The 18,740-nt window shown below is 40.5% G+C and overlaps 1 protein-coding gene across 1 annotated transcript; it reads left to right on the plus strand.

Annotated features, from left to right (window-relative positions):
- Positions 1-7,598: 7,598 nt before the first annotated feature.
- Positions 7,599-8,078, plus strand: plac8.2 (placenta associated 8, tandem duplicate 2; the record flags this gene model as incomplete). Its single annotated transcript, XM_081354533.1, has 3 exons — positions 7,599-7,683; positions 7,766-7,890; positions 7,974-8,078. The coding sequence occupies 3 exons, from the start codon at positions 7,599-7,601 to the stop codon at positions 8,076-8,078; spliced, it is 315 nt and encodes a 104-aa protein (XP_081210659.1).
- Between the last annotated feature and the right edge of the window lie 10,662 nt (positions 8,079-18,740).

Raw genomic sequence — 18,740 nt, forward strand, 5'->3', positions numbered from 1 at the left:
AAATTGGGTTAAAACAACCCAGAATTTTTTAGAGTGCACATTGCACCTTTAAAGGGATACTGTTAACTTACCCTCATGCTGTCCCAGATGTATATTACCTTATTTTTTCAGATGAACAAAAAGAAAGATTTTTAGAAAAACAATACCTCTCTTTGATTCTATATAGAGTAATGCAAGTGTACGGGACCTCTAAATTTGATGCATCAAAAACCACACAAGTTAACGCAGCAGTAATCCACAAGACCACAGTTGACGAATCAATGTCTTCTGAAGGAAAATATGAATTATGGATCTAGCAGCGGCTGTAAGAATCCTCCTCATCAGCCAGGGTGATCGCTCCCTCGAGGACCATACACGTGAGTTTTTATGAGTTTTTGAGATACCCTAACTGGTCAGTCATGGATCTAAGCCCTCATCCTTACACCCAACACTACATTCCTTCCTTCTCCACCGGTCCGGTCAAGAATATTAGCCTCTATAGTTCCATTCAGTTCTTGGCCCTTCCTCCTCAACTGGTTTATCTTGGCTCCTCTGATTCCTCCTCATCCTCATCTCTGCCTGCTCTCCTCAGCCCTCCACTTCGACCAGCCTGCCAGATGATACACCATGGTCTTCAAAGTTGTGACCTCTGGCTTAGAGTTATGACTCTCCATGTCTGCCCTATGATCCCTCTGCTCCACCACAGCTCTTTGACCCCCTGGCTCCACCATGGTCCTTCATCCTTAGGTCATCCTTAAAGTCTTTACTACTAAACTGTGTTGGAATACACAGTCTGGGCGACGTCTGAGTATTTGTTAATCTTGTCACTGTATCATTGTTATTTTTTTCCTTCAGAATCGGGGTTCCTGCACAACAACATCGAGAACACAAGCACAGTGCACCTTAAATTTAGTTGATGAGGAGAAGACATGCTGGACAATAAAACCTCAGATGATCACAGTGTTGGGTTCAGTCTCGTGAAGAGGGGTGAAGAGGTTCCTGGTGGAGATCTCGAAGACAGGGGTGGTGGAGACGGTACTATTTGCATAATGCTTTAAACTTACCTCAGACTTGTTACCAACATCAGTCTGGATTGTTTACATCATGGCTCTGCGCTCTCACAGCCTGCTGCTTCAATGGGTTGTGGATCTTTTTCTCCATGGCCTCCAGCTCCAACTGCATAGTGTAGCTCGAATGTGTCCTCCTCACCTGCACTCAAAGCTAGACACACATCTGAAACAATCGGCAGTATAAACAGTGATGAATGACAACAGAGTTAGGAGAATTATAAACAAGACTGGCAGTAGACAGCTATACAATTTTGATTGCAGGCTATTAGCTAGAAGCGTATATGTTCTGGAAGTGGGATAAAAACTAGTGATATCAAAATGTTCTGATTGTTTTTATCTAAAATAGTACTCAGTCTTATCTTTATTGTCCCGCTTAGGGAAAGACTGCATAAGGGTGCCAGAACACTAATCCATTTTATTCATATAAGATAAACTATTACATACAAAAGTAAACTTTCATCAGGCCCAGAACAGTTTGGTAGCTTAATAGCCACAGACAAATGAATGTTTAGTTATTTTTGGCCTGCTTAGAGCTACTCTAAAACTCAGATTGTAATGGGTGGACTCAGTACAAAGAATAACCTGAGCCTTCTTAAAAACATAATTATAAAAGAAAATCAGTAGGACCAGTCTGATCTTCACAGATAATTTCCCTTGCTATCTTCACAAGGCTACTCAACCTATTTTTATTAGTCAAGCTTAAAGGGGGGGTAAATTACTGTTTCATGCATACTGAGTTTTTTACACTGTTAAAGAGTTGGATTCCCATGCTAAACATGGTCAAAGTTTCAAAAGTTAAGTTGTACGTTTGAATGAAGGAGTATTTTTGTTCCAAAAATTGTCCTTCCGGTTTGTCACAAGTTTCGGAAAGTTTTTCTCGAGTATGGCTCTGTCTGACGTAAGATAGAGCGGAATTTCCTTATATGGGTCCTAAGGGCACTTCTCCGGTAAGATCGCGGGCGCGCGCGCACTCGTAAAAGAGCAAGAGAGTGAAAGCAGTTCGCCATCAAAGCGCCCTGCCCGGCTTTTGGGAAGTCAGTGTCACCAAAGAAGTGTGTTTTTGTTATGTGGTTGTAGGAGAGATGAACCCAATCGCAGACGGTATGCAATACACACAGATTTATTGAGACAAAACAGGGAAAACAAAACCCACGATGGGGTAAAACAAGGCTGGAGGGCAAAAACAAAGAACAACTACACTAGACTAAGACTTGACAGAAAACTAGACAAATAACTAACAGCAGCAACAAGATCAGGACTTAACAAGACAAAGTTCTTCACAAGGTACTCACAGGTTGGTTAACACACTGAGAATCACACATTGATTAACAATGAACCGGCACCGGACAGCAAACACAAGGGGATTAAATAGGGAGAAACTAATGAGGGACACAGGTGATAATGGGTAAAGCAATAATGACTAAACAAGGGTAACAAGGGGGCGGGGTTACATGACGAGACAACGCAAGCACATGGCCAAACAAATGGCCATGTGCTTACACATAAAACATGGGTCTGTCATGATTCTGCCTCAACAAGAAAAATCTAGGACACGAAGGCAGAATCATGACAGAACCCTCCCTCCAAGGAGCGGCTACCAGACGCTCCCTAGAGGGAACATGAAACACGGGACAAGACCGACTGTGACATGGACACAAACCAACAATACATGACAAAAACTAACAAAGGCAGACAAGAAAACACGACAACCGGGTTGGGATGAAACAATAAAAATAACAAACACGGGAGGGGGGGCGGAGGGACAACAAAGTTCATGGGGTATTGTCCAGGATGGGTGGGTGGGACTGTGGTCTTGGGTGAACAGGACGATGGCTGAGGACGAGGGGTCCGGGCAGACTTGGATGGGGAAACACGAGGAACAGTCTTAGGGGAAACAGACCGGGGTGAAGTGGTGACAGGGGTGTCCGGGGAAACAAACAGAGGTCGGGTGACAGCTGGGACAGGGCTGGACACATTAGTTGGGACAGGGCTGGACACAGACATCCTCCAGTCTGCTGGGACAGGGCTGGACACATTAGTTGGGACAGGGCTGGACACAGACATCCTCCTGTCAGCTGGGACAGGACTGGACACATCTGCTGGGACAGGACAAGCGGTGGCTGACTTAGGAACCGCACTCTGAGTGGCTGGCCTCAGATCAACACTGGCTGCAGCTGACTGGGGTACGGCGCTCACAGACTCAGGACAAGACATGGCGGGGACTTCAAGGATTTGGACAAGACGTTTTAAGTATTGAGACAATGCATCGGCAACAACGAGGACAGGCATCTTTTGAGAAGCTGAATCGGCCGCTGCTCTCTCTGCAGCACTCACGACTGCGGGCTCTGGAACAGCGCTTGCAGGAGCGGGCTCTGGAACAGCGCTTGCAGGAGCGGGCTCTGGAACAGCGCTTGCAGGAGCGGGCTCTGGAACAGCGCTTGCAGGAGCGGGCTCTGGAACAGCGCTTGCAGGAGCGGGCTCTGGAACAGCGCTTGCAGGAGCGGGCTCTGGAACAGCGCTTGCAGGAGCGGGCTCTGGAACAGCGCTTGCAGGAGCGGGCTCTGGAACAGCGCTTGCAGGAGCGGGCTCTGGAACAGCGCTTGCAGGAGCGGGCTCTGGAACAGCGCTTGCAGGAGCGGGCTCTGGAACAGCGCTTGCAGGAGCGGGCTCTGGAACAGCGCTTGCAGGAGCGGGCTCTGGAACAGCGCTTGCAGGAGCGGGCTCTGGAACAGCGCTTGCAGGAGCGGGCTCTGGAACAGCGCTTGCAGGAGCGGGCTCTGGAACAGCGCTTGCAGGAGCGGGCTCTGGAACAGCGCTTGCAGGAGCGGGCTCTGGAACAGCGCTTGCAGGAGCGGGCTCTGGAACAGCGCTTGCAGGAGCGGGCTCTGGAACAGCGCTTGCAGGAGCGGGCTCTGGAACAGCGCTTGCAGGAGCGGGCTCTGGAACAGCGCTTGCAGGAGCGGGCTCTGGAACAGCGCTTGCAGGAGCGGGCTCTGGAACAGCGCTTGCAGGAGCGGGCTCTGGAACAGCGCTTGCAGGAGCGGGCTCTGGAACAGCGCTTGCAGGAGCGGGCTCTGGAACAGCGCTTGCAGGAGCGGGCTCTGGAACAGCGCTTGCAGGAGCGGGCTCTGGAACAGCGCTTGCAGGAGCGGGCTCTGGAACAGCGCTTGCAGGAGCGGGCTCTGGAACAGCGCTTGCAGGAGCGGGCTCTGGAACAGCGCTTGCAGGAGCGGGCTCTGGAACAGCGCTTGCAGGAGCGGGCTCTGGAACAGCGCTTGCAGGAGCGGGCTCTGGAACAGCGCTTGCAGGAGCGGGCTCTGGAACAGCGCTTGCAGGAGCGGGCTCTGGAACAGCGCTTGCAGGAGCGGGCTCTGGATCAGCGCTTGCAGGAACTAGAGATGAAGAGCGAGAGGCTCCCTTTCTCCTCTTCTTTCTCCTTGAACGCGAAGCCGAATCTGTAACTGGACTAGCGACCAGTTGGAGATGCTCTGCGGAGACAGTAACTGGTGCTGGCAGGGAAGTCTCAGGCAGCGTTGACTCGGTGGAGGAAGACTCAGACGGGGAATCCCAGGAAACTCGTCTCCCTCGTTTACCATGGAGAACAATGGGAGCAGAAGGGGCCTCAGGAGAAGTGGAACCAGCCTTATCACCATGGGCAACAACGGCCAGGACGCGACCCTCTGGGATCACAGGTAGCGAAGCGGAAGAAGAAGACCTTGTAGAACCCTCTCGATCACCTCCTCTACTGCGGCCTCCACGGATCCCGCGAAACAACCAACCGGGTCCCTTCAAAAGATTGTCGCTTGGCAGGAAAGGACATACTGTCTGCTGGGTTCAGTATTGGCCGGTTCATTCTGTTATGTGGTTGTAGGAGAGATGAACCCAATCGCAGACGGTATGCAATACACACAGATTTATTGAGACAAAACGGAAAACAAAACCCACGATGGGGTAAAACAAGGCTGGAGGGCAAAAACAAAGAACAACTACACTAGACTAAGACTTGACAGAAAACTAGACAAATAACTAACAGCAGCAACAAGATCAGGACTTAACAAGACAAAGTTCTTCACAAGGTACTCACAGGTTGGTTAACACACATTGAGAATCACACATTGATTAACAATGAACCGGCACCGGACAGCAAACACAAGGGGATTAAATAGGGAGAAACTAATGAGGGACACAGGTGATAATGGGTAAAGCAATAATGACTAAACAAGGGTAACAAGGGGGCGGGGTTACATGACGAGACAACGCAAGCACATGGCCAAACAAAAGGCCATGTGCTTACACATAAAACATGGGTCTGTCATGATTCTGCCTCAAAACAAGAAAAATCTAGGACACGAAGGCAGAATCATGACAGTTTTTGGTTGCCAGGGCAAGACAACCCTGCACAGATTCCCAAAGAACCCGGCGTTAAGGCACCCGTGGATGGAGTTTGTTTTCCTGAGCATAAACGGAGTTGTGATAGACTGTTGTTCCCTGCATTTCGACGATGATTGTTTTATAAACAAAGCTCAGATCGTCTAATGCTTAAGGATCGAACAGTCACACAATGATAAAGGTTCGCGGTCGTTGGAACCGGACGGTGAGTAAAACTGTTGAACAAATGTCTCTGTGTGTTGTTACTAGCTCGGTGCGTTAGCACAGCTTTAGCTTCGCCCACACGGCCCGCCCCCAGCCGCTCGTTTTTTTCCGGAAACACTCGGTACAGCCAATCTTTCAATTAAAAATATAATAAAACAAAAGACTTTTTGGAGATATGAAGGATGCAATATTACTCTATAGGTACTCAAGATTAACAGGAGATTGAGTGAAAATGAGCATTTCACCCCCCCTTTAAGATACCATATCATGCCAAAATACAGAAGGAGAGAACAGATTCAATACATTGTTTCATCATTCTATACACACTAAATTATTTTGAAGAACGATCTTTGTAGAACCCTTTTACAGACAGCCGATACATTGGGTTGAAAACTCAAATTATTGTCAATTACCCCAGCCAAGTATTTATGAGTATCTAAAATTGGGGATATGTTCACCTGATCTAACAGCAAAGAATAAGTTATAAATTTGATTATAAGAAAAAAAGGGACGATTAAGAATCAACTTGATGGACCTCCAAACTCAAACCACATGGCAGCAACAAACAGGAAGTGACGACTCAGAATAGATCCACATCTCTAATCTTTGCCAGAAAATGTGTTACACTTCTATGTCATTGACCCCTTATCCTCTGTATTTCTGCCATCTTCATTACTGCTCTTATCTGTTTCCATGTGGGCTACAATAACTTCCAGGAAGGTGTACATGTGTTAGTGTGTGTTATGTTTTCTGTCATCTTTTACTTTTATTATTTCCTTTCTGGGGGGGGGGATGTCTGGGATGGCCAACATGATGGGCAACACGATTTCCATTGGGTAACACTTCTCCACATCTGTAAACTGAATCGAAAATCAAAAAGACAAGAGGCAATTTATGTTTTATTTGAGTATGGTGAACGCCCTAGGCAAAGTGAGGTTGTGAACAAGAAAATACTACATCTATTTATAGATCATCTCTAAACTGTGTAATTGGTTTTTTTTTGTACTGACCTCATTTCTCTTTCAGTCAGTCAGTAAAGCTATAAACATTTTTATGTTATGTGTATGTATAAATTACATTTTAACATATATTCACATTGAAAACAGTTATTTTAAGTTGTAATAATATTTCTGTTTTATATATTTTTGATCAAGTAAAAGCAGCCGTGGTGAGCAGAAGAAACTTTCAAAAAACGTTTAAAAAAGAATCTGTAACAATTTACAATAAGGTTTAATTTGTTAACATTAGTTAACTACATTAGTTGAAATGAACCAATACTTCTACAGCATTTATTCATTTTAATCAATGATAATTTCAACATTTTAAACATTTAAAAAATAAAAAGTTGTATTTGTTAACTTTTGTTAATGCATTGTGAACTAACATGAACAGTGTATTTTTATTTAACTAACATTTAGCAAAAGAATAATAATATTATTTTTATAATATTATAAAAAAATTATAAATGTTGTAAAACACGTCCATTGTTTTATGCTGATGATTCAATTCATTTAATTAGTTTGACTATAATGAAATGCTGGGTGATGTGGCAGCAAATGTCATCACTGGAAGGTGTGACAGAAAACGGAACGTGTGCCTTTTAACTATTTAGGACTTTGGACATAAAGGAGGTGCAATATAAATTTCAACAATTCACAACTGTCAGTATAAAGTTTTTATTGGTATTTACTGTAGATTTGAAGGGTGTGTCTGAATTTGTGACTTTCCAACTGTATATAAAGACGTCCTGTGCCAGTTTGAGTGTGTAGAGGAGTTTTCCTGATTCAACGGCAAGAAAGGTACATTTAAATGTAATCTTTTTGATCAACTTTTTGAAACTTGTGTATATAAATGAATGCTTTACTTAGGTGTCAGGTGAACTAAATATGTTTGTAACAGTTTGGAAAAATGTTTTAGTGTTTTTGATGCCTCACTTATCTTTACCTGTCCTAGATCATGGAGGTCACATCTCAACCTGCTGCTTTCGCACCCAGAGACTTTCACACAAGCTTAATGGGCTGCTGTGAAGACATGAGCGTATGTAAGTGATTACAAATTCCATGATCTATAAAGTCTTAAGTAGTCATAATGTGATTTTAGCATCAATCATATATTTTTATTAGGCTGTTGTGGCTATTTCTGCCTCCCGTGTTTGGGCTGCTCCATTGCTAGCGACATGAATGAGTGCTGCTTATGCGGTTTAGGAATGCCGATGCGAAGTGTATACCGAACTAAATACAACATACAAGTTAGTATTTATCTATCTATCTATCTATCTATCTATCTATCTATCGCAAATTAATATAAATATGTATTGTTTTTGCTCTCCAGGGATCCATGTGTTATGACTTTTGTGTCGGTTACTTCTGCATGCCTTGTGCAGCTTGCCAGCTGAAGAGAGACATTAAAATTAGGAAGAGCACTGGAGAATTCTGAGGAAACTTTCTTAAACGAAACAAAAGCAGTGAACATAATTGTTTTCAAAAGGCAACAGAGAAAAATGCTATCTACAGCATACTACCATATAGTCCTTAATTACTGGGAACTAATCAAACTTTATGACATTGAAAGTATGAAAGTACAGGCTGTTGCTGGCATCAGACATCATGTCTCTCAAAATGGGAATTGCACAATGGCTTGCTTGCACTTTAACAGATTATGCCATGTTGGTTGTGGTGTGAAACTATGAGTGACTGTAAGTTAAGAGTCCATCCTTAGGAGAATATAGTTGTGTTATTTTGATAATTAAATTGTATAATTTCTGAGAAAATGTTATTTTAATACAGTTAGATTTACTGTAATGTATAGTCTTAGGACAGTTACATCCACATACATTTTCTTGGTGATCACTAGATTATAAGAAAAAGCATCAAGTTGTAAATATAGTGTAATGTTATTGTCATACATTAGTCTATATGATCTGTAAATGCCTTACTATAGTAAAGTTACTCAAAACGTTTCATAAATCATTCCAGTGTAACAAATAAAATACATTTAGAAAATAATTGCTTTCTTGTCTTTTAGAATTTTTTCAGAAATACAGTTGTGAATGTTTTTGGCTACATCATTGCTTCAATTTCAGCATGAAGCCCAGAACAATGTTCTTCATATTGCACAGATCTACTTCAGCTCATGTCTTCCAAACTCAAGTCCAGGTTGCGCTGTGTCAACTTTAATTAGATGACATGAGGGTTGGGTTTAAACATAAAACACTCTCTCTTTCTACAATATCACAAAACAGTACCACAGTTTCATCTCATCTACTGACATTTCCTGTCTGAGAAATGGAGGAACAAGAACAGACTGAATCTTAGGGCCCAGCATCGTAAATCCCTCCCTGTTAACGAATTGTTAATGTCAACAAAATGTATTAGCTCACCCAAAACATTTAATTCTTGCTTCAAAACCTACTAATTGTGTCAGCAAATTGGTCCATGCAACAAAAAACAGAAGTGTTTTTGTCATCGTGTAAGCCTTGCTGGTTAAAATTGTTAGATGTGTTTTCCATGGCAGTCAATCAAGAAAATGTTTGTTTTATACAGATTTCCTGTTTTTTCTACTTTTTTTTGTTGACACTGACTGCTTATTATAAAATCATATCTGTTTTTTATAGCTGAATGCCCTTGTGTATCACACTGAACTTTAGATACAGATTTCAACAGAAGGTACAAATTTACATGTAACAGTCAATACTGTAGTACACATTTGTATTTATACAGCATATTTATTTTTGTAGAAATAGGTTACATGTAAACTGAAAGTTCATAGTTGCTTGTCCATTTTACACATCTTACATGTAAAGTCATATACTGAACAGAAAATTTACACAAAAAATGACATCCCTGACAAAAACAAACTTACTTACTTATGTCCGTCACCCTTGCCTGGTCATGGGCTACCAATCCCCAGATCTCCAGAGTCCTCAGTCCTTGGCCATTCTTTCTAACTGGTTCCAGGTGAAGCCCATCATGGTGACATCAGCCTCAAGGTCACGTTGCCAGGTGTTTCTTGGTGGCCTCTTCTCCGCTTGGGGGTTCCACTGCAATGCCTGTCTGTTTAGTTGGTGGTTTAAGAATGATGTTCCCTATCCAGTTCCATCTTCTCTTCCTGATTTCTTCTTCAGCAGGGAGTTGGTATGTCCTTTCCCAAAGGTTTGTATTGCTGATTGTGTCAGGCCAGCAGATCTAGAGAATCCTTCCAAGACCACTGTTGATGAAGGTTTGGACGTTCCTGATGGTCATCTTGATCATCTTCCAGGTTTTATCTCCATAGAGGAACACTGACTTCACGTTAGAGTTTAATAAGCGGATCTTTGTTGCCGAGGACATGTCTCTGGAGCTCCAGATGTTCTTGAGGTGAATGAAGGCCACTCTTGCTTTGCCAGTCCTTGCCTTGACATCTGCATCTGTTCCACCCTGTTGGTTGCTTGTGTATATTATCTTGAGGATCATAGTCTTCTCTCTGTTAATGTTGAGGTCAATCTGAGATGAAACAGTTGTCACTACATCAGCCTTCTCTTGCATATGCTGTTTATTGTGAGAGAACTACAAGGTCATCAGAAAAGTCCAGGTCCTTGAGCTGGATCCATGAGGTCCACTGGATTCTGTTCCTTCCCTCTCTAGTGGATTCCTTCATAATCCAGTAAATGGCAAAAAGAAACAGGAAGGGTGACAACAGGCATTCTTGTCTAACTCCTGTTTTCACCTGTAAACTGTTGGTGAGCTGCCATCCATGGATGACTCTATAAGTATGTCTGCGACCTCTGGTGGATTTGGTGACGCTGGTCTATTGAAGAGTTCTCTAAAGAGCTTGGCCCACCTGTTTTAGCTGCTGCTCTATGCCTTTGATGGACTTTCTCTGTTTGTCCTTAACAGGCCGCCCTAGCTAACTGAACCTTCCAGACAGTCACTTGGTGATGTCATGCATTTGTTTCATATTGCCACTGTGTGATGCCAGTTCTGCTTCAGCTGCCAGTCCACTTACATAGTCTTTCTTATCATTCTTAATACTCCTCTTCACTGCTTTGTGGACTTCTGCATAGTCTATTTGAGCCTTGAAATTGGCTGCTCAAGGGTCTGACTCCTCTGCGACTCCAGGGCAATCCGGGTTATAAACTACATAGACAACAGGCTAATTTTAGCCAGATCGCGAGAGTTGGCAGATCGACATCGAGGTGTCATTCTTGCTCATATTGAGAATTTAGGTTTGAGACTAAATCTAAGAGTAATCTGTCACCATGTCAGAGAACTATATTTTCGGGGTGGTTTTGGATTCAACCACGATGCGGGCAGAATTATCCCTGGCTCGGGTGGATTCTGTTCTCACCATGGTAGGCAGTCTGAGGTTAGGCCAGGAGCTTTCCGTCCATCAGTGCCAGGTTCTGACAGGTCTTATGGTTGCAGCCGCCAATGTGATTCCGATGGGCTTGCTGCATATGAGGTCCTTCCACTGGTGGCTCAAAAGCAGTGGGTTTCATCCCTTATTAAAACCCGTGTTTATGGTAGGGTCATGTGCTGAGCGCTTTGTGCCCTTTCTGTCTGAAGGAGTCCCCGGTTTCTCACTTTGGGTCCCTCTCTAGGAGCATGTTTCCATCTCAAGATCATCACGATGGACAACTCAGACTGGGGAGCAATCATGGAAGGCCATCCAGCTCAAGATCTTTGGGAGGGCCCTCATCTGTCTTGGTACATCAACTGCCTAGAGATGAGGTCTGTGTTCTTGGCACTACATCACTTCCTCCCAGACCTGTGGGGCTACCATGTGTTGGTGTGGACGGACAACAAATTGGAAGGTTTTTATATAAATCACCAGGGCGTAAATCATAAATCACGTTCACTCTGGGCGGATGGCAAACTGCTCTCCCTGAGGGAAGTTTTCATCCTGGGACACCTCAATCTGGGGGCAGACGTCTTGTGGTGGCAGTGGCTGAGGCTTGGAGATTGACGACTCCACCCTCCAGTAGTGGAGTCCGAGGAGTCAAGCCACTGTCGCCTCTAGTTTTCTCTCCATCCTCCAGCTTTTCTGGGGCTGGATGCCATGGTACAGATGTGGCCGATCGCTCTGCTTCCGGGAGTCTTGGCGAGGGTCCATCAGGAGGGGCTTCGCTTAATAATGGCAGCCCCATTCTGGCCGGCCCAAGTTTGGTTCGAGGACCTTGTGTCTCTCCTGGAAGGCTCTCCTTGGGAGAGTCCGCCAAGGAGGGACCTTCTGTCCCAAGCTCAAGGAACAATCTTTCACGCCCGCCTGGAGATTTGGAAACAATGGGTCTGGCCCCTCAGGGGTACCAGTTTATAGATTCTGGTCTCTCTACTGAAGTTAGCAATACCATTCTCAGTGCTAGGGCTCCTTCTACTAGAAAGCTGTACGCTCTTACATGGCATTTATTTTTCGTCATGGTGTAAGCAACACAATATGAACCCAGTTGACTGCCTGGTTGGTTCAGTACTGTTCCTTCAGGAGCGTCTGTCAGCTGGGCTGACCCCCACAACTCTTAAAGGAGAACTCCGGTCAATTTTAACATTGAGCTCATTTTATTGTACATTTGGAGTGCTGTCAATACAGAGAACAACTACAAAAATCGGTGTTGCCTACACCGAGTTATTCTATTTTTAAAATTTGCACCCTGTTGACTTCAATGGGGCAAGTACTAAACCTGCTTTTAGCCTCTTAACATCCTTGATGTGTCATTACAAGTGCACAGAAAATGTGAGTGATTCCTTCTGAGTGAACACGAGTGGATCTGACTGCAGTAGATGTGAAAGAAATGTATAAAAATGATGTTATTTAAGCCAGCGCAAATACCTGTTTACATCCTGTTTTTCGGTTGAAGTCCAAAGTAGTCGATTGCCAAGTTCACGCGCGTGATAAACCTATGCGCGTGAACTCGGCAATCGACTACTTTACCAGAATTCCAGTATGCCATTAATTCAGCATGACAAGAGAGTACAGCTCTGACTCCTCAAGTTCTCACGCATCCAGCCTCAAGTTTGGTGGAAAGTGAGTTTTCTAAATGCTGTATCTCTGTGTGATGGTCCTTATGCAGATTTTACAGCTGACTTCCAATGGCCGTTATCTGATTACTTTGCACATTCAACTGGTGTTGCATATCTTTAAAATGAATATCAGGGGAATTTTCCAAAACCACATTCAATTTTATGCATTTTTGAGGCAATTATCATAGTTAACAAACTTTCATCTTCCTCATCTGAAGGAAGGAGGAGATAACAGATAGTCATCAAAATCACCTTCTTGTTCTACATATTCCTGTTAATTTTCCAGATATAAATTACTGAGAGAATGAATAAGGTCTCGGACAGGCTCACGACACATAAAGTTTCTGAAGAATAGTCTGGGCTTAAAGGAACATCACCCTCTGTCTCTCTTTGCGAGAAGGCCATTTTGCAACTAACAAACCACTTGAAGTAACCATAGCTTTAAAGACCCAAGTTGATTGCAATGCAGAGACACATTAATCCCTTTTTAATCAATGTCCTATCTATAGTTGAGCTGCCTCCTCATGCCTGCACGTTGAACCCTGTGCATCAAACAAACAGATAAACTTAGTGCCACCGTTAACACATTTACCCATCCCATATTTACAGGAACCTTACATAACATTATACATACATACAAAAGTACTTACATCTGAGTTTAGAAACCTCAGGTTCCTCAAATCAGGGCAAAAACACGACAGCATTCGTGAGAAAGCTTCTCCATGTGGTTAACACATCCTTCCTACCATGCCTACCTCTTCGTTGGTTATGAGATGAGTTTTTGCAGGCCGTAGAGCAAAGAGTTCTACCCACTTTATAATCCACAAAGAAAGCACATATAGAAAGTTAATGGGACAAATGTAACTGTAAAACTGTTACAACAAAACATAGAAAAAGGTATTCAGCTCGATTTAAATTGTCTGTTTTGTAATAGAGTATGTAATACTGTATTATATGTAATATGTAATACTGTATGTAGGCTGTGCCAATTAGTGTAACTGTTACTGTTACGGAAGCAGACGGACAACAAGGTAAGTGAAGCAGAAATGTTTATTTGAACAACTGAATGTCAAGAAGGATCAACGAGCTGGATATAGGTGAGTATCAGAGTTCAGAGGTTGAGAGTTCTGGAATGTAAATCGCGATGACTGATAGTAGTATCTTTGCAGGAACGGCAGGATGAGACTTCAGAGTGGAGATGAACTTAGGATTTTTGAATTTATTGAATTTATTCATTTATTTCGAGCAATATATAATGACATCTAACAAAGGCAATAAAGAAGCATTTTGATTCATCTATACAACAAGTCAGGGCCGTGCAGAGACCTCTGGAGGGGCAGGTGCTCAAAGTATAAAAGGGGGCACATGGAACAAGGCTTTAAATAGGGCTGTGATCAAAATACAGTAACAGGGTTTTTACAGCCTCAAAATGAGGCGGAGGTGGTAAAAATCCTAATAATGTATTTTAATAATAAGATAATTAAATTAGTATTTTTTTGTAGATCATCATATAGCCTAATGTGTTTCCCACATTATTTTTGTTGGTGGAGCTTGGTACCTCTAGGGGGGTCCGGGGGCATGCCCCCCCGGAAGAATTTTTTTTACATTTTAAAGATAAATTCATTAATTTGGTGCACTTTGAGTCACCCGAATCCACTGTTAAAAATAAATAATCCACCCGCAAAACCGCCCATATTCTCTGATTTAGATATCTGCATCTGATCATCACATTACAATTATTCAAATTCTCAGTGTTAAGCATGATAATATGGCAACATATCACACTGAAGTAGGCTGATTTAAAACGAACATTTATTTAAAATAAAAGTTCTTCTTTTGGCAAAATTACATTTCCTTAATAGCCTAAACAGAGGCTTTTCTCCCTTCAAACTTAAATTGTCAATGTTTCATTACATCACTTTGAAAACACTAATTTTTTGTACCTTTTAAAAAGGGCATTTTTCCACTAATTTTATTAAATGTATGCTCCATCTTTCATTTCAAATTCTCAAATTTGATCAATATATTCAATTAAAATAATAAGACACTAGGCTGTTACCAATCAAATTAAATAATTAACATTGAAAAATTATAACTATTAATTTGGATTATTTTTAATATTTTTGAATATACAAATAAGGAATGTTGAAAAGAATGATACTTTATGAAACTAAACCGCCAGTAGGAGGCGGCAGGCGACCGTCTTAATGAGCGAGTCATTGAGTCATTCATTCAAACGATTCATTCAAACGGCTTATTTATTCAGAATGAGGCAGTTTATGAATGGGTAATTGAATCTTTGACTCAACCGATTCGTTCAAAATGCTGAATCATTCAGTAATGCAACAAGTGTTGCTGTGAGATGCGCTTCTGCAGTGATCTTTGTTTGGAACTATTTTCGCTGCTGAAACAGAACAAAAATAGTCATTGCGTCTAAAATGTAAGTGACTTAATTTTAACTATTTGTTTATTGACCTGTTATGAAATCAGTCTCGGTTTCAATCTTGATGGCATTCAGGAAAACAGTTACTTCTATAGCCTAACGTTACACACAGCAATATAAACAACATCTCTGCATGCTCTCTTCACGTTGTCCTTGTAAAATAATAATAAGTAAACGAACATCAAAATCACTTCGCTGAGAATGAAACGCCACTTACCAGCAGCCGCAGATTTGAAGACATCCTCTGGTAGTGCGCATAGCCGCGCGAAATAAAAAAAAAAATGTGCGTGCAGCGTGAGGAATGAGGTGAAAGGTCATCATGTGGGTCATTTTATTTACGGCTAAATTATTATTAATTAATTCAATAAATATATTTGTTTGACAGGGAAGCTGTGCGCAAACAGGAATATATATTATTTTTCAAAAATAGAAAAAAAGCACCCCAGAAAAAAGGGCACTTTCTCTCCAGGAATAAAAAGGGCAGGTGCTCAAGCCCCCTTTGATGTCTATGTGTGCACGTGCCTGCAACAAGTTAAATTCATCATACTTTAACAACATAATTCCATCTATTGCTCGAAACGGAGTGGGTAGAAGTCAAACTTATTTAAACCCACCCCGGTTACAATTAACAGGAAAAACAAAAACAAGGCAATTGCTTTCTTAATTATTAACATTATCATGACACTCAGTTAAATGTATATATAAAGACGTCTGAGAAAAAACATGAAAAAGAAAATGACAAAAAAAAAAATGACAAAAAAAACAGACAAAAACAAACACAAACATATCTTAAATACACACCATATATTTCCGCAGGTAACAGTTATAATAATACCAACAATGGTAATCAAATACCTACAAGGTAAAATAAGACAGACTATACATCAATACTATTATAGTAATACCAACAATGGTAATCAGAATACCTACAAGGTAAAATAAGACAGATTATGAATACATGAATACAACACCACATAATTAAACCATGCCCTCCTTGTAATGTGACAAGACCTTCTTTTTATAGAGTACTTTAAATTGATGAATGCTTTGACTTTGTTTGAGTTCCAGCCCCAGACTATTCCATAGTTTAACCCCACATACAGACACACAGAAACTCCTCCTAGTAGTTCTGATCGTTGGTATTAAAAAGTTCCCATAACTCCTCAAACTGTACAACTGCTCTCTCTGTGTGAATACTTTTTGTATGTTTGCAGGTAATAGATTATGAAATGCTTTAAATAAAAATTGTGCTGTATTAAATTCTACTAGGTCCTGTATTTTTAATAATTTCGATTTAAGAAATAATGGATTTGTGTGTTCCAGATATTCAGCCTTGTGTATGGTACGTAAAGCCCTTTTTTGTAAAATAAATAGTGATTGTATTAAGTTATTATAATTATTTCCCCATACTTCAACACAGTAAGTTACGTATGGTAGAATCAGGGAACAATACAAAATACGGAGTGAATTCTCATCAAGTACCTGTTTGGCTTTATTTATTATCGCAAGGCTTTTGGAGACTTTGGTTTTTATGTGTCTGATGTGAGTTTTCCAAGTTAGTTTATTGTCTATTGTAATTCCTAAAAATTTTATTTCAGAGACATTTTCAATTTGTATCCCATCTATCTCAATCATCTTATCTGTTTTTTTCTTATAATTACCAAATAATATAGCTTTAGTTTTATCTAAATTTAAGGATAATTTATTACTATCCATCCATTTTTTTATATTCTTTAGTTCCGTATTTACAACATTAATAACCTTATCATAGTTGTCATCACAATAGAAAATGTTGGTATCATCTGCAAACAAAACACACTTGAGTAATTTAGAAACATGAAATATATCATTGATGTACAGGTTGAATAGTTTAGGGCCCAATACTGACCCTTGAGGGACACCACAAGAAGTTACACGACAATCAGATGAGGACTCACCCATCTGCACATATTGCATTCTGTCACTCAAATAGCTTTTTACCCAGTTTCCAGCCACCCCTCGTATCCCATACCTTTCTAGTTTCTTAAGTAATATTACATGATTGATAGTGTCGAAGGCTTTTTTCAAATCAATAAATATTCCAATAGTAAATTTTTTATTGTCCAATGCATTTGATAATTCTTCTGTAGCATCAATTATAGCCATAGATGTAGATCTTTTGCTTCTAAATCCATATTGACTTTCATTTATCAGTTTATATTTTTCAACAAATTTTTCTAATCGAGTATTGAATATTTTTTCTAGAATTTTTGAAAACTGAGGAAGCAATGAGATTGGTCTATAATTGGTAAAATTATGTTTATTTCCATTTTTGAATAGTGGAATAACTTTAGCAATTTTCATTTTCTTGGGAACACAACCATTTAGAAGTGACTGATTACAGATGTGCGTTAGAGGTGATTTGATGTTATTTATAACTTTTTTTAGTATTGCCATATTGATGGAATAACAGTCCATAGAGTAGCTATTTTTGGACTTTTGGACAATATCCATTACTTCTTGCTCACTGACTGCTGAAAGGAAGATGTTGTGTGAAATATTCTCAATTTTATCAATATTGTGCTCTATTTGTTCATCAGGGATTCTTGATGCCAAGTCACGGCCGATGTTTACACTGGGTTTATATTAGATTTATTATCAATCAATAATTTCTTATAATAAAATTTCTTGGCTATTCTTATTACATCAGTTAACTTATTTTTATACAACTTATATCTATTCTCCGCTTCTTTTGTTTTCAGTTTAATGAATAATTTATATTATTTTGTAAACCTTTAGTCATCCAGGGACATTTTAAATATTTATTGTGTTTACTGTAAACTGAAATGGGGCAATACTTATCATATGAATATGTGAATATTTCTAAAAAATTATTATAGGCTCTGTCTGTGTCGGTCTCTCCATGAACAGAACTCCAGTCTTGTACTCTCAGGTCATCATTAAATGCATTAATTGCTTCTTGAGTTAGTAATCTTTTGCAGCTTACATTACAAATTTCTTTTGTTTTTGAAACATTACAGTCATATACAACAAAAACAGGTAAATGGTCCGTAATATCACAAATAAGCAAACCATTAAATATGTTATTTGTCAAGTTATTTGTAAAGATATTATCGATTAAGGTTGCACTGTGTGATGTAATTCTACTGGGTTTTGTTATTGTTGGGAATAAGGACATGGAGTAAATTCTTTCAATGAATTCATCAGTCAGTTTATGTTTGTTTGGATTTAAGAGGTCAATGTTAAAGTCCCCACAAATAAATAAGGACTTATTATTAACTGTTGAAAACAGATTCTCCATCTCTTCATTGAAAGTATCAATACTTGACCCTGGTGATCTATAAACACAACTTATAATAATGTTTTTTTTCTTTCCATTATTGATTTCTATTGTTATACATTCCATTAAATTATCAACTACAAATGACATATTACTTAGAAGTGAATATTTTATAGTTTTGTGCACATATAGCGCGACCTCACCTCCAGTTTTATTCTGTCTATTCACGTAATGCAGATCATAATCATCCATTTCAAAGTCAATTCCTTTCTCTTGATTGAACCAGGTTTCAGAAATCGCTATCACACTGAAGGGATAAACAAAATTTTGTAGATATTCACTTATTGCATTCAAATTTGTATACAAACTTCTGCTGTTAAAAT

This window comes from Scardinius erythrophthalmus (assembly GCF_964197995.2).
Source record: "Scardinius erythrophthalmus genome assembly, chromosome: 23".
Taxonomy (NCBI): Eukaryota; Metazoa; Chordata; class Actinopteri; order Cypriniformes; family Leuciscidae; genus Scardinius; species Scardinius erythrophthalmus.